General features: G+C 39.5%; 2 protein-coding genes across 2 annotated transcripts in view; both read right to left on the minus strand.

The window, feature by feature from the left end:
- The window catches only part of LOC115429602 (voltage-dependent N-type calcium channel subunit alpha-1B-like), a 469,655-nt gene that overhangs the window by 35,867 nt on the left and 418,722 nt on the right, over nt 1-15,066 (minus strand). Inside the window, exon 48 of the mRNA XM_030149195.1 lies at nt 7,084-7,097. Within this exon, the coding sequence (XP_030005055.1) occupies nt 7,084-7,097 (14 nt within the window). The remainder of the gene's footprint in view (nt 1-7,083; nt 7,098-15,066) is intronic.
- On the minus strand, nt 12,245-14,116 carry LOC115429603 (serine/arginine repetitive matrix protein 2-like). Its single transcript, XM_030149196.1, has 2 exons — nt 13,285-14,116; nt 12,245-13,181 (listed from the first exon to the last, which is right to left on the minus strand). The coding sequence occupies exons 1-2, from the start codon at nt 13,944-13,946 to the stop codon at nt 12,620-12,622; spliced, it is 1,224 nt and encodes a 407-aa protein (XP_030005056.1). The 5' UTR covers nt 13,947-14,116; the 3' UTR covers nt 12,245-12,619.

Raw genomic sequence — 15,066 nt, forward strand, 5'->3', positions numbered from 1 at the left:
AAATGTGGGTCATTTAACAACACTAATCTGTCAAATTGTCTCTAAAATGTCCTGTCAGAGAGATTTCAAATACCGTGTTCTGACCCAATAGGTGAAAAAAATCTGTCAAAACATTAAAAATCTAAATTTCTCAAACCACTGAACTGACACAGATGTAGCTCTGGGTCTTTAAGGGTTAACTGAAGCCACCTGGTAAAAATGAAAGCACTCGCTGTGATTCAATAACAGTTGTGACGTCTGGCGTCAGCTTCCACATGTGTTTCATACCAACTGAAGGTGTTTGGTGTCATCGTCATGTCTGCAAACATCTTTAAAGCCATAGACACGACACTCATGTTAATTTGTCATCTCAGTTGAAGCTCATTTCACAGCCAGACAACAACGACAACAGCCCCGTGGGTTTATTCAACTGAGGCCAAGTCAGTAGAGCACTGAACAGCCCAGGCACTGGGGTAGGGTTTAACCAAGGGCTGTCACACAGAAGTATCCACAGGCAGTCTGGACCTTCCAACAGAACATGACCTCTGCCCCAAAATAAAGTACGTCTAAGTGTAATACCCATGATGGCCACTAGAGGCTGATCCAAAAACCCCTGACAACTTAACTGAAAACAGTAATGTCGCATTTCCATCATTCTTATCAGTTAAAACTAGGGGTTTAACGGTACAGAAAAAATTCGGTTCGGTACATTTTTGGTACAGGGGTCTGCGGTTCGATACATTTTTGATACATTTTTGGTACAAGGGTCTTCGGTTCGATACGTTTTCAGTACAAGGGTCTTTGGTTTGATACATTTTTGATACATTTTCAGTACAAGGGTCTTCGGTTTGATACATTTTTGATACATTTTCAGTACAGGGGTCTTCGGTTTGATACATTTTTGATACATTTTTGATACAGGGGTCGGTTTTGATACATTTTTGGTACAGTGGTCTTCGGTTTGATACATTTTTGATACAGGGGTCTTCGGTTTGATACATTTTTGATACATTTTTGGTACAGGGGTCTTCGGTTCGATACATTTTTGATACATTTTAAGTACAGGGGTCTTCAGTTCAGTACATTTTCGGTACAGGGGTCTTTGGTTTGATACATTTTTGAGACATTTTTGCTACAGGGGTCTTTGGTTTGATACATTTTTGGTACAGGGGTCTTCGGTTCGATACGTTTTCAGTACAAGGGTCTTTGGTTTGATACATTTTTGAGACATTTTTGCTACAGGGGTCTTCAGTTCAACATTTTTGATACGGTTTTGGTACAGGGGTCTTCAGTTCAATACATTTTTGATACGGTTTTGGTACAGGGGTCTTCAGTTCAATACATTTTTGATACGGTTTTGGTACAGGGGTCTTCAGTTTGATACATTTTTGATACATTTTCAGTACAGGGGTCTTTGGTTCGTATATTTTTGATACATTTTTGGTACAGGGGTCTTCAGTTTGATACATTTTTGATACATTTTTGGTACAGGGGTCTTCAGTTTGATACATTTTTGATACATTTTCGGTACAGGGGTCTTCGGTTCGATACATTTTTGATACATTTTCAGTACAGGGGTCTTCAGTTCAATACATTTTCGGTACAGGGGTCTTTGGTTTGATACATTTTTGCTACAGGGGTCTTTGGTTTGATACATTTTTGGTACAGGGGTCTTCGGTTCCATACGTTTTCAGTACAAGGGTCTTTGGTTTGATACATTTTTGATACGTTTTCAGTACAAGGGTCTTTGGTTTGATACATTTTTGAGACATTTTTGCTACAGGGGTCTTCAGTTCAATACATTTTTGATACGGTTTTGGTACAGGGGTCTTCAGTTTGATACATTTTTGATACATTTTCAGTACAGGGGTCTTTGGTTCGATATATTTTTGATACATTTTTGGTACAGGGTCTTCAGTTCGATACATTTTGATACATTTTCGGTACAGGGGTCTTTGGTTCGATACATTTTTGATACATTTTTGGTACAGGGGTCTTCAGTTTGATACATTTTTGATACATTTTTGGTACAGGGGTCTTCAGTTTGATACATTTTTGATACATTTTCGGTACAGGGGTTTTCGGTTCGATACATTTTTGATACATTTTCAGTACAGGGGTCTTCAGTTCAATACATTTTCGGTACAGGGGTCTTTGGTTTGATACATTTTTGCTACAGGGGTCTTCGGTTCGATACGTTTTCAGTACAAGGGTCTTTGGTTTGATACATTTTTGATACGTTTTCAGTACAAGGGTCTTTGGTTTGATACATTTTTGAGACATTTTTGCTACAGGGGTCTTCAGTTCAACATTTTTGATACGGTTTTGGTACAGGGTCTTCAGTTTGATACATTTTTGATACATTTTCAGTACAGGGGTCTTTGGTTCGATATATTTTGATACATTTTTGGTACAGGGGTCTTCAGTTTGATACATTTTTGATACATTTTTGGTACAGGGGTCTTCAGTTTGATACATTTTTGATACATTTTCGGTACAGGGGTCTTCGGTTCGATACATTTTTGATACATTTTCAGTACAGGGGTCTTCAGTTCAATACATTTTCGGTACAGGGGTCTTTGGTTTGATACATTTTTGCTACAGGGGTCTTTGGTTTGATACATTTTGGTACAGGGTCTTCGTTCCATACGTTTTCAGTACAAGGGTCTTTGGTTTGATACATTTTTGATACGTTTTCAGTACAAGGGTCTTTGGTTGATACATTTTTGAGACATTTTTGCTACAGGGGTCTTCAGTTCGATACATTTTTGATACGGTTTTGGTACAGGGGTCTTCAGTTCAATACATTTTTGATACGGTTTTGGTACAGGGGTCTTCAGTTTGATACATTTTTGATACATTTTCAGTACAGGGGTCTTTGGTTCGATATATTTTTGATACATTTTTGGTACAGGGGTCTTCAGTTCGATACATTTTTGATACATTTTCGGTACAGGGGTCTTTGGTTCGATACATTTTTGATACATTTTTGGTACAGGGGTCTTCAGTTTGATACATTTTTGATACATTTTTGGTACAGGGGTCTTCAGTTTGATACATTTTTGATACATTTTCGGTACAGGGGTCTTCGGTTCGATACATTTTTGATACATTTTGGTACAGGGGTCTTCAGTTTGATACATTTTTGATACATTTTTGGTACAGGGGTCTTCAGTTTGATACATTTTTGATACATTTTCGTACAGGGGTCTTCAGTTCAATACATTTTTGATACGGTTTTGGTACAGGGGTCTTCGGTTCGATACATTTTTGATACATTTTCAGTACAGGGGTCTTCAGTTCAATACATTTTTGATACGGTTTTGGTACAGGGGTCTTCGGTTCGATACATTTTTGATACATTTTCAGTACAGGGGTCTTCAGTTCAATACATTTTTGATACATTTTCGGTACAGGGGTCTTTGGTTCGATACATTTTCGGTACAGGGGTCTTCAGTTTGACACATTTCTGATACATTTGATCCTTGATACATTAGTTTTTGACAAAGACAAAACCAGAGATAATTTTATCCATAATTTTTATCTGTTTTAGTTAGTTTTGTAAACACACAATACAGTTTCAGCTCGTTATCGTTTTTTTTTTTCTTTTAATTATAGTTTTTATTTATTTCAGTTAACAAAAATGCTTTTGCAATTCCATTTTTCGTCATTTCGTTAGTTTTCGTTAACAATAATAACCTTGGTGGACAAACAATAAATACAAGAGCAGCAGGCAGATTCTATAATAAATGACATATTGACGTGAACGCACGGACGAGGAGGCTGAAACATTCCTTAAATTAACACAACAGTCCAAATATAAACACCACATTTTCATGTTGCGTAACAGTGAAGCCATATCATTAAGTTTGCAGCTCAAAAACACATTAAAGCGTGGAGCTGGTTCTTTAATGAGGAGCCCCAGCTTTATGAGCAGACCTGTTGATTGATCAAATATTAACAGTCTGATGCATAAATGCTGTAAACAGACTGTGTTTTCCATTGAAAAGTCTATTTAATACAGTCAAACGTGTCATTAAATACCGCAGCCCGGTCGTAAAAAGCCTTTTCGCATCTTTACTGTTTATGTTTGGTTTTGGCAGCAGCTTGTAAAGGACTGTTTGTGTTGGTACAGTCCAACGCAGATTTAATGGGACTGAGGCTGAAGGGCAGACTGAGCACGAGTGGAAGGGTTTCATCTGGACGCCGACGGCTCCCGGCAGCAAATCCTGTAACGATCTGCAGCTGATGATATGAGACATAAATCAACCTGCTGACGGGCCGGCGTCCGACAGCTTCCACAGTGAGAGAGCTGGAACGGGTTTTTGGAAGAACAACGCCGAAAAAAATCTAAGGCCCAGTTTACACGACAACATGCTCGGATGAAAAATGTTTGATCAGATGTGCCTTTAGTTTAGACGGTAATGGGGTTTTTGGGGGGATGAAAATGTACCAAAAAAAGTACAATGGGACTTTGAGTTGGAACATCGTGACTTCTTTGCGTACCTTCAGATTAGAGATCACTATCAAAAGGAGATAAGACGCAACCTGATATGAACTGCGTACAGATAACGCGCCACTTTTAATTGGTTTCTGTGCATATTATAAGCTTTCAGCATGTATATATACGCCACGTAAAATAGCACGCCATTTGCACGATTAGCAGCTAGTGCGGTTAGGTTTAGGGTTAGGTTAGCGATTAGCGCACTTAGTGGTTAGGGTTAGGTTTAGGGTCAAGTTTAGGTTTAGTAATTAGTGCGATTAGTAGTTAGGGTTAGGGTTAGGGTCAGGTTTAGGGTTAGCGATTACCACGATTAGCAGCTAGCGCGATTAGCGGTTAGGGTTAGGTTTAGGGTCAAGTTTTGGGGTTAGCAATTAGCGCGATTAGTAGTTAGGGTTAGGATTAGGGTTAGGTTTAGGATCAGGTTTAGGGTTAGCGATTAACGTGAGCAGCTAGCATGATAGTGGTTAGGGTTAGGGTCAAGTTTAGGGTTAGCAATTAGCGCGATTAATAGTTAGGGTTAGGATTAGGGTTAGGTTTAGGGTCAGGTTTAGGGTTAGCAATTATTGAGATTAGCGGCTAGCGCGATTATTGGTTAGGGTTAGGTTTTGGGTCAGGATTAGGGTTAGCTATTAGCGAGATTAGTAAAATTAGCAAGATTAGCGACTAGCATGATTAGCTGTTAGGGCTAGGGCTAGGGTTAGGTTTAGGGTCAGGATTAGGGTTAGCAATTAGCGAGATTAGTGAGATTAGCAAGATTAGCAAGATTAGCGGCTAGCACGATTAGTGGTTAGGGTTAGGTTTAGGGTTAGATTTTGGGTCAGGATTAGGGTTAGCAATTAGCAAGATTACTGAGATTAGTAAGATTAGCGGCTAGCATGATTAGCGGTTAGGGTTAGGGCTAGGATTAGGTTTAGGGTCAGGTTTAGGGTTAGCAATTAGGGAGATTAGCCGCTAGAGCGATTAGCGGTTAGGATTGGGTTTAGGGCTATGGTTAGGTTTAGGGTTAGTGATTAGCAGCTAGCGCATTGGCATACCATCAAATGGCGTTAAATAACACGCGAAAGGATGAAAATGCATACGTATAGCATGCCAAAGGAATAAACTGGCGTCACATACAATGCGATTTCATGACATCACTTTGTAAGACCAGACCTCCCAGGTGTTAAAAAAACAGATGACTGACATTGTGGCTAAAGCGTGAAAGAACAACAAAGAAAAAGTGATACCCAAACTGTATCAGGGATTGGTGTCAAACAAAAAAAAACTTCTGAAAATGGTGTTAAAGAGGACCCCCCCCAGCCTAAAAAATTGGAGACACATTAAGGAAGAAATTCACAACATGGAGAGACTTTCATATATGGCAAGACTACAGCAAGCCACATGTGAAGATGGATGGAAAAAGTGGACAATATACAGGACGACAACTCACACTATGTTCTACATATCTGTGTTGTAGAATCTCAAAAATAAAACAATAAAAAAAAAATTAAAAAAAAGAAATGCAAAAAAGTGAAACCACCTTCCAGAGTCAAAATCTTAAAAACGCTCCACTCTCACATCACCGTCTAAAGCAGGCCTGTCCAGTCCTGGTCCTCCTGCATGTTTCAGATGGATTCCTCTTCCAACACACCTGATTCTAATAATACACCTATCATCAAGCTCTGCAGAAGCCTGAGAACCACTGTCAGGTGTACAGGAAGAAGGGAAGAGTACAGATGTTTTTTAGTTTTATTTTATAGTTTATTCGTTTGTTTTTTTTTTGTCTCTTCTTTTGACCATGTCACTATCAGACACGTCACCAATGTGGAAAAGAAGCCAAAACACAGAGAAAAGCTGCATTTTTTTTTTTTTAACTGACTGTCTTGATTGGAAACAGCATGATACACTTTATTTTTCAATTTATGTAGTTTAATGGAATGTTCTTTACACTAGAGTGTTTTTTTTTTTTTTTGCATTTCTGGGTCTAAAAAGGATAAAGGAGAATGATGGACAGACATTTTTTTATTCTTCCCATTGTATAGTTGTTATTTAGCCTTATTTTAAAGTTTATTCATTTATTTGGGTCTCTTCTTTTGACCATGTCACTGTTAGACACTTCATTCATGTGTTAAAGAAGCCAAAACACAGAGAAAAACTTCTTTTTGTTAAAAAAAATGACTGTCTTGACTGGAAACAGCATGATACACTTTATATTTTTTCAATTTATGCATTTTATAGTTTATTCGTTTGTTTTTTTTTTTTCATTTCTGGCTCCAATGAGGATAAAGAAGAGTCATGGACAGACACTTTTTTTTTTTTATTCCTGCCACAGTACAGTTGTTTTGTCGCCATTTTACAGTTTATTCATTTATTTGCGTTCTCTTCTTTTGACCATGTCACTATCAGACACTTCATCCACGTGTTAAAGAAGCCAAAACACAGAGAAAAACTTTTTTTTTTTTTTTTTAAATGAGTGTCTTGACTAGAAACACCATGATACACTTTTTATTTTTTCAATTTAGTATTTTATGTTTTTCTTTATTTTTGCATTTCTGGGTCTAATGAGGATAAAGAAGAGTCATGGACAGACACTTTTTTTTTTTAAATTCCTGCCACAGTACAGTTGTTTTTTCGCCTTATTTTACAGTTTATTCATATATTTGTTCTCTTCTTTTGACCATGTCACTATCAGACACTTCATTCATGTGTTAAAGAAGCCAAAACACAGAGAAAAACTTTTTTTTTTAACACTTGTCTTGGTGTTATTCAGACTAAACTGGAGTAACCTGGAGTCTTTCCGTGCCCCGGCAGGTGCTGGTCCACTCTTACCTGGCTGGAGCATCCCTGAACCGGACTCTCCTCCTCCGTCGTCCCCCGGTGCTTCCTCTGGTCTCGCGGACGCGGCGCTGGTCGCGAGGAGCCCTAAGAGCCACAGTGTCCACATGACGGCGCGCGTGGAGCTCAAACACGCAGAGTGTGGACGGAGTCAGTGTTGGAAGAGTGTACACCCAGACTGAAGGACACGCATAGTGGAGCAGCCTCCTCCTCCTCTTCTTCTTCTGTGGTTTCAGACTCTACTTATCCTCATGTCTTCTCCTCCTCGTGCGCGTCGCAGCTGATCCTCTCCTCCCGCAGGCGTCACGAGGAGCATATTAAAAACCACGCCCACTTATTCTAATTTGGGCCAAGTTTTTTTTTTTTTTTTTTTTTAATTGAACAATGAACAGTTGAACAGTATATATGCTCCTGAGACCCAGGAAATAGAAAAAGTTTTGGATTTTCTTTTTTTAAATTCATTAAATAATTGCCTTGATTGGAAACTGATGGGAAACGACATGATGACACAGGTACACGATAGAAACAGATAGATAGATAGATAGATAGATAGATAGATAGATAGATAGATAGATAGATAGATAGATAGATTCCAGTGTTCAGCAGCTTTACATACAGCAGAAGAAGACAAAAACAAACAGACCCAAACACAACAGTGGGTTAGTACCAGGCTGACATTAGGGTTTGTATATAAACTGTAAAAGACACTAAAGAACTACCTCTGAAAGAGCCTCTGTACAGTACTGTAAATACAGACTTCTGGTTGGATTTAAACATTTTAGGGCATTGATATAAAGTGAAACATTAATATAAAGTGAAAAAGTGATGTAAGTGATCTACGGTGGTTTGAAAAGTAGGTGTGTTCCACCTACATAAGGTGCTTGGATATTTTAAAGTCTCATTGGATCAGTCCTAATGTGGACCCAGACCCCCCCCTGACCACTCAGTGGTCAGATGTCCAGTCTGATGTCCAGGGGCTGACAGTTCCTGAGCCTGTTAGAGGTCAGGTCACAGACAGCAGCTGCAGCTGGACACACTCCTCTGCCTGCTGGTCACTGTCCTGTGCACTGGACGCTGGGCTGTCCAGGATGGACCCGGTCTGCTCCAGGATGGACCCGGTCTCGGTCTGCTCCAGGATGGACCCGGTCTGCTCCAGGATGGACCCGGTCTGCTCCAGGATGGACCCGGTCTGCTCCAGGGTCCTTCTGTCTGCCGCTGACACCAGGGACACTAGCTCTGGTCCCACCACTGGGCCAGCTGTGCTCACCAGTCTGTCCAGTCGTGCAGTGTCCCTTTTTCTAATGCTGCCCCCCCAACAGACAGCAGCATAAAAGAGAACACTGGACACCACCGACTGGAAAAACACCAGCAGCACTTTCTGGCACATGTTGAAGGACCCGAGTCTCCTCAGGAAGTACAGACGAGTACAGACTGTCAAATTATATATATATAATATATATATATATATATATTATAATATATATATAATATATTACTTTTTTTCCCAGTGGACATTTTATTTAATTTTTTTAAGTAAAGCTGTGAAACTCTTGTCCCCTGCAGAGGACAAAAATGCATTGTTGGGTCTCAGGAGGATATACATAATAGTATACATCAAAGTAGGATTAAAAAAAAGTCACATTTTACAATATATTTACATTTCCAATGTATAGAAACAGATGTAAGTAAATAAAAATTAACTAATAAAATTTAAAAATTAATTAATTAATTAATTAATTAAAAAATAAAATAAAAAGCTCGAGGTGTAAAATAGAAATTATGTAAATTAAATACCATTATATACTTGACATAGTTTTTAAATTTTACTTGCTTTAGAGTTTATAATGTTCTTCAAATTGTCTAAATAATTGGAAAAAAGTGCTTTAAAAACAATGATGTTTGGACGCTGGTGTGCAAATTTAGGGCAATCTAATTTGGGCCAAGTCCGGTAGGGGTCCACCCCGAAGGTCAGTTAACTTTTTAATACATATATATTATATATATATATATATATATATATATATATATATATATATGTATATATTATATATTAATATATATAATATATATATATATATATATAGTGCATTATTTAAAAAATAATAGAGAAATTAAAATAAAAAATACAATAAAATAATAATAATAATAATAATAATAATAGATTACATAAAACAAACATACATGGCAGTTTTCACACTATTATGGGTCACAGTGCTGAACCTTGTAAATGCTAGAAATAATAATTAATATAATAATTAATACATATAAAAACTTAAAAAGACAGATAAAATAATTGAAGTAGATAACTAATGTTGTATTAATTATATATGATTTTTCCACATTCTGTTTTTTCAATGAATAGTAAGTGACCTACATTGTCAAATCTAGTAGTAGCAGTAGTAGAAGTAGATTCAAATGTGGAAAACTTTATTAATTCCACCAGCAGGGAGCAGTAGTGTCTGTGTGACGTCATGTGTTGGAATCCTCTCATATTCATACAGTAGATGTGAACACAGTACATGTGTACAGACTGCATATGACAGACTGGACCGAGAAAAGAGTTAAATTCAAGAAAAATACAATCTGCCAATAGAACAGGTGAACATCACCTTGATAAGATTTCTTGAAATAAGATTTTTCCAGATTTATTTCTAAAAATAGGTTCTTATATCTGACTGAAAAGTTAGTCTTTAGGTGATTTTGTCTTATTTTAAGTGTGAGGAGATATTTGGACTAAATAATGTAAGTGTCTGCCACATGTGTAAATGTAAAAGTTATCTGACACACACACACACACACACACACACACACACACACACACACACACACACACAGAAGCAGGGTCAGAATAGTCATACCTCTTTATTGAAGGACTGATATTCATACAGATGTATGGGTACAGTCCAGGTGACTGTGGGACAGACAGTCAGGTAACAGATCAGGCGGCTCCAGAACCTCTGTTCTCACACAGAACCCACTGTGGTGTGGAGGCTCTGAGATCAAATGTTATTCAAGCTCTTTTTTTTTTTTTTTTTTTAAACCTGAAACAGATGCAATTTGAGTTTCATCATCAGCAAATACAACCAGGAAACAAATTGTACAAATCATGGACTTAATGAAGTCAAACGATGCAATCTCTTTTTTTTTTTTCTGCACATGCACATTTTCTTTTGAGAACATGCAGGAGAACAGGAAACGTCCAAAGGGAGGGAGGAAGGAAGGAAGGAAGGAAGGCCTTAGAAGAAAGAACCGAGGTGGGGGGGGCAGGGGGGGTAGGGGGAGGAGAACCTGACGCCCTGCTCGTGTCGGAGGTCTTTTTAAATTTAATCTGTGAAATGTTTGCAGACGATGACACACACGGCAGTCTACGTTCTTCCTTTTCCACAGTTAGACCTTCAAGTCTAAACGTCCAGATCGTCTGTCGGATAGATCGCACAAATACAAGAAAAGGAAATGATAAAAACAAGGAAGTACTCAGACTTGGATCAAATAATATTACATAATTCGTATGTTTGGACGTTGCTCCGGGCAGTGCAGTACCACACCCAAGGACTGACCATTTAAGGGCTAACCTGTTGGCCTTTCATGCTTTACTGTCTTCTCTATTGTTCTGCGAGCTGTGGCTTCACATTTTTGGCTGCTAAATGGTATATCATGCAAAACTATCGTCCTTTCTTTTTTTTTTTTGCACTAATTGTTTTTGCTGCGAAACAAATCTTCATTATTCCTGTGACAGTAGTCGCTTTTCCATTGACCCTCAACCTGCGCAAATATAACTTGCGTGTAAAAATTTACCTAATGGAAAAACAACAATTTCGCCAAAAATCTCATTTTCAATTAAAAGTTTTTGTGCTGGCAAGAGGTGGTTTTTCGGGGTGTAACGCAAATGGTATATCACGTAAAACTACAATGGAAAGACCTTTTTTTCGCAACTAGTCAGTGAATTAAAAAAAATGGATGTTGATGGATGTTACAAGTGAAGAAGAAGAAACATGTGCGGACACACCAGGAAACCCGATCATTTTTAAATTTAGTACAACCATCAAATTGCGCAAATATAACTTGCGCGTAAAAATGTACCTAAATGGAAGAATGACAATTTCGCCCAAAGTCTCACTTTTTGATTAAAATTTTTTGCGCTGGCAAGAGGTGGTTTTTCGGGGCGTAGCACAAATGGTATATCATACAAAACTGCAATGGAAAGACCTTTTTTCGCACCTAGTCAGGGGAATTAAAAAAACGGATGTTGACGTACGTTCATATTCCTGTGGCAGTAGTCGCTTTTCTATTGACCCTCAAATTGCACAAATATAACTTGTGCGTAAAAATGTACCTAATGGAAAAACGACAATTTCGCCAAAAGTCTCATTTTTTGATTAAAATTTTTTGCGCTGGCAAGAGGTGGTTTTTCGGGGTGTAGTGCAAATGGTATATCACGCAAAACTGCAATGGAAAGACCTTTTTTTCGCAACTAGAGTCAGGTGAATAAAAAAAACAAAACAGATGTTGACGGACGTTACAAGTGAAGAAGAAGAAGAAACATGTCGCGGTATGTGTGGACACACCAGGAAACCCGATCATTTTTTAATTTAGTACGAGATAGAGGGGTAATATATAATAATAATAATAATAATAATAATAATATAATAATTAATATATCTGTAAATCAACACCATATTTACGTTTGTCGCCATATTTATGGAATGACTTCTCGTGTCATCTTGCGATAATAAATAAATCATCGCATTTGTGATTTAATGGAAAAAACATTATGCACTTCTGTTTTTTCGACATTTAGTAAATATTGGTAAAGTTTTACACAGATGTCCAATGGAAAAGTGACTAATGACATTATAGATCTATTCTATTCGATGTAAAGGCCCATTCATGCTCACTTTATGTACGTAAATAGGTACATCCAATTCAATTCAATTCAATTCAATTCAATTCAATTCAATTCAACACACTTTATTTATCCCCAAGGGTTCTATTTAAACAGGGCATGAAAGTAACTTAAAAGCAGACATAAAAGCAGACAGTACAGAGTGGCCAACAGTGGAAACGTCACTGCCTTTATACTGCCATGCAGCCGCTGTGTTGGAATGTGTTTGTCATCAGTCCACCAGAGGGCGCCGCTCTGAAGAAACATACAGGCCAAATACCAAGAAGAAGAGCAGAGGATTTAAAGAAGAAAAATAAAGAAGACCAGAGTTTTTTGAGAAGAAAAATGTATTAAATGATTCCAAAAAATGGTGATGACACAGGAGGTTTTACTAATGTTTGTATTAAGAATATTAGTTGTCATAGATACGTTTGTAGTTTTTATTTTTTGCCAAAAATCAGAGCAGGATGTTCTTCCTGAGGTGGTCCGGTGTCTGTAGGGGACTCCTCTAGACCTCCTACCAGTCCATGGGGGCTAGTGTAGTACTGGGGGGGCGGCGTTAGGACTGGTGAGGACAACAGGCTCAACAAGACAGTGAGGAAAGACCGGTCTGTGGTGGGTCTGGACCTGGACAGACAGGACCTGGACAGACTGGATTTGCTTAGACTGGACCTGGACAGACTAGACCTGGACAGTCTGGATTTGGTTAGACTGGACCTGGACAGACTGGACCTGGACAGACTAGACCTGGACAGTCTGGATTTGGTTAGACTGGACCTGGACAGACTGGACCTGGACAATATGGAACAAGACAGACTAGACCTGGACAGAGTGGACGTGTACAGACTGGATCTGGAAAGTGTGGAACTAGACAGACTGGATCTAGACACTCTGGACCTGGACAGACTAGACTTGGAGAATCTGGACGTGGACAGCCTGGACCTGGACAGTCTGGATCTGGTCAGCCTGGATCTGGACACTCTAGATCTGGACACTCTGGACCTGGACAGACTAGACTTGGAGAATCTGGACGTGGACAGCCTGGACCTGGACAGTCTGGATCTGGACAGCCTGGATCTGGACACTAGATCTGGACACTCTGGACCTGGACAGACTAGACTTGGACAATCTGGATCTGGAGTGACTGGATATGGACAGTGTGGACCTGGACAGACTAGACCTGGACAGTCTGGATTTGGTTAGACTGGACCTAGACAGACTGGACCTGGACAGACTAGACCTGGACAGTCTGGATTTGGTTAGACTGGACCTGGACAGACTAGACCTGGACAGAGTGGACTTGTACAGACTGGATCTGGAAAGTGTGGAACTAGACAGACTGGATCTAGACACTCTGGACCTGGACAGACTAGACTTGGAGAATCTGGACGTGGACAGCCTGGACCTGGACAGTCTGGATCTGGTCAGCCTGGATCTGGACACTCTAGATCTGGACACTCTGGACCTGGACAGACTAGACTTGGACAATCTGGATCTGGAGTGACTGGATATGGACAGTGTGGACCTGGACAGACTGAACCTGGACAGACTGGACCTGGACAGTGTGGAACTAGACAGACTGGACCTGGACACTCTGGACCTGGACAGCCTGGATCTGGACAGCCTGGACCTGGATATTCTAGATCTGGACACTCTGAACCTGGACAGACTAGACTTGGACAATCTGGATGTGGACAGACTGGACCTGGACAGTTTGGACCTGGTCAGTCTGGACCTGGACCGTCTGGACCTGGTCTTTGACTTCATTGTGGAACCAGTGTCAGACTTCCTTCACGTCCACACTGACACAAAGTGCTCATAAAGGACATCCATGTTTTTTGATGACACTACAGTGTTTATGGACAAAGTTCCTGAATTCAGCCTCAAATGTGTTCGTTTCCACCTTCAGCCAAACACTAAATACGCTGCTCTTACATTACATCTGACAGACTTCCTCATTTTACGTGAACATTACCAATTTGACCAATGTTTGAAGGGATGCGATGCCATATTAGCGTCGTTCCAGCTACGTTAGCGTCGATGAGAGCCGGGGTCGTGCCTTGTTCTTGTTCCATTATCAAGAGAAGATATCCAGATGTTGGGGACGATTCCAGTCCTAATGTACAGATGTTTGATAAACCAGGCAGGCAGGTGTACTCCGATACCAACGTGATGATCTAGTGCACGTGGAGTCTAGAAACAACTGCAGCAGACGACAGGAAACGTCCAAAAATGTTACAAAACCCAGAAAAAAAAGGTCAGAAATCCTTTAAAATGTCCTGGATCTTAATAAACTAAATTCTTTGGCCGACGACCTCATTTTCCAACAAATTTCACTGAAACTGTAAGACAAGTGCATTGAGGAATCCTAATCGCTAACAGACAAACAGACTAAAAACAGAAAGACATCACATAAAAACAAAAACAAAAAAAAACCCTAAACTGTTGTTGGTTATGTCTAAACCGTCACTCTGGTTCTCTATGCAAAAGAAAATTATTTCAAATACAACTTGACCCAAGTCTTCACAAAGACACAGTGTTTATCCTGCGGGTGGTTCTGGTCCGGGGGGAGGCCTCATGCACTCAACTCGCCCAAACCTCCAAAAATGCCCTGTGATTCAACGGGTATCAGCTTTGATCCGGCTTGTGCCTCAGTGTGGGTTTTCCACTTAACTGTACATGATATAAATACATTTACAATTTACAACTGGTCATACACAAATGTAAAATTTGGTCGCAGTTACACTAAGCCTGAACCTGGAGAACTCCAGAGGGTAAAGCTACAGGGCGGATGGAGTGTCGTCTTGTTGCATAGCCCTACTTTAAGTCAAACAGTCAGCAGCAACAACACAACGCATTACTGTGGAACGTTTACGAACTAACGAAC

This window comes from Sphaeramia orbicularis, chromosome 12 (assembly GCF_902148855.1).
Source record: "Sphaeramia orbicularis chromosome 12, fSphaOr1.1, whole genome shotgun sequence".
NCBI classification, from domain to species: domain Eukaryota; kingdom Metazoa; phylum Chordata; class Actinopteri; order Kurtiformes; family Apogonidae; genus Sphaeramia; species Sphaeramia orbicularis.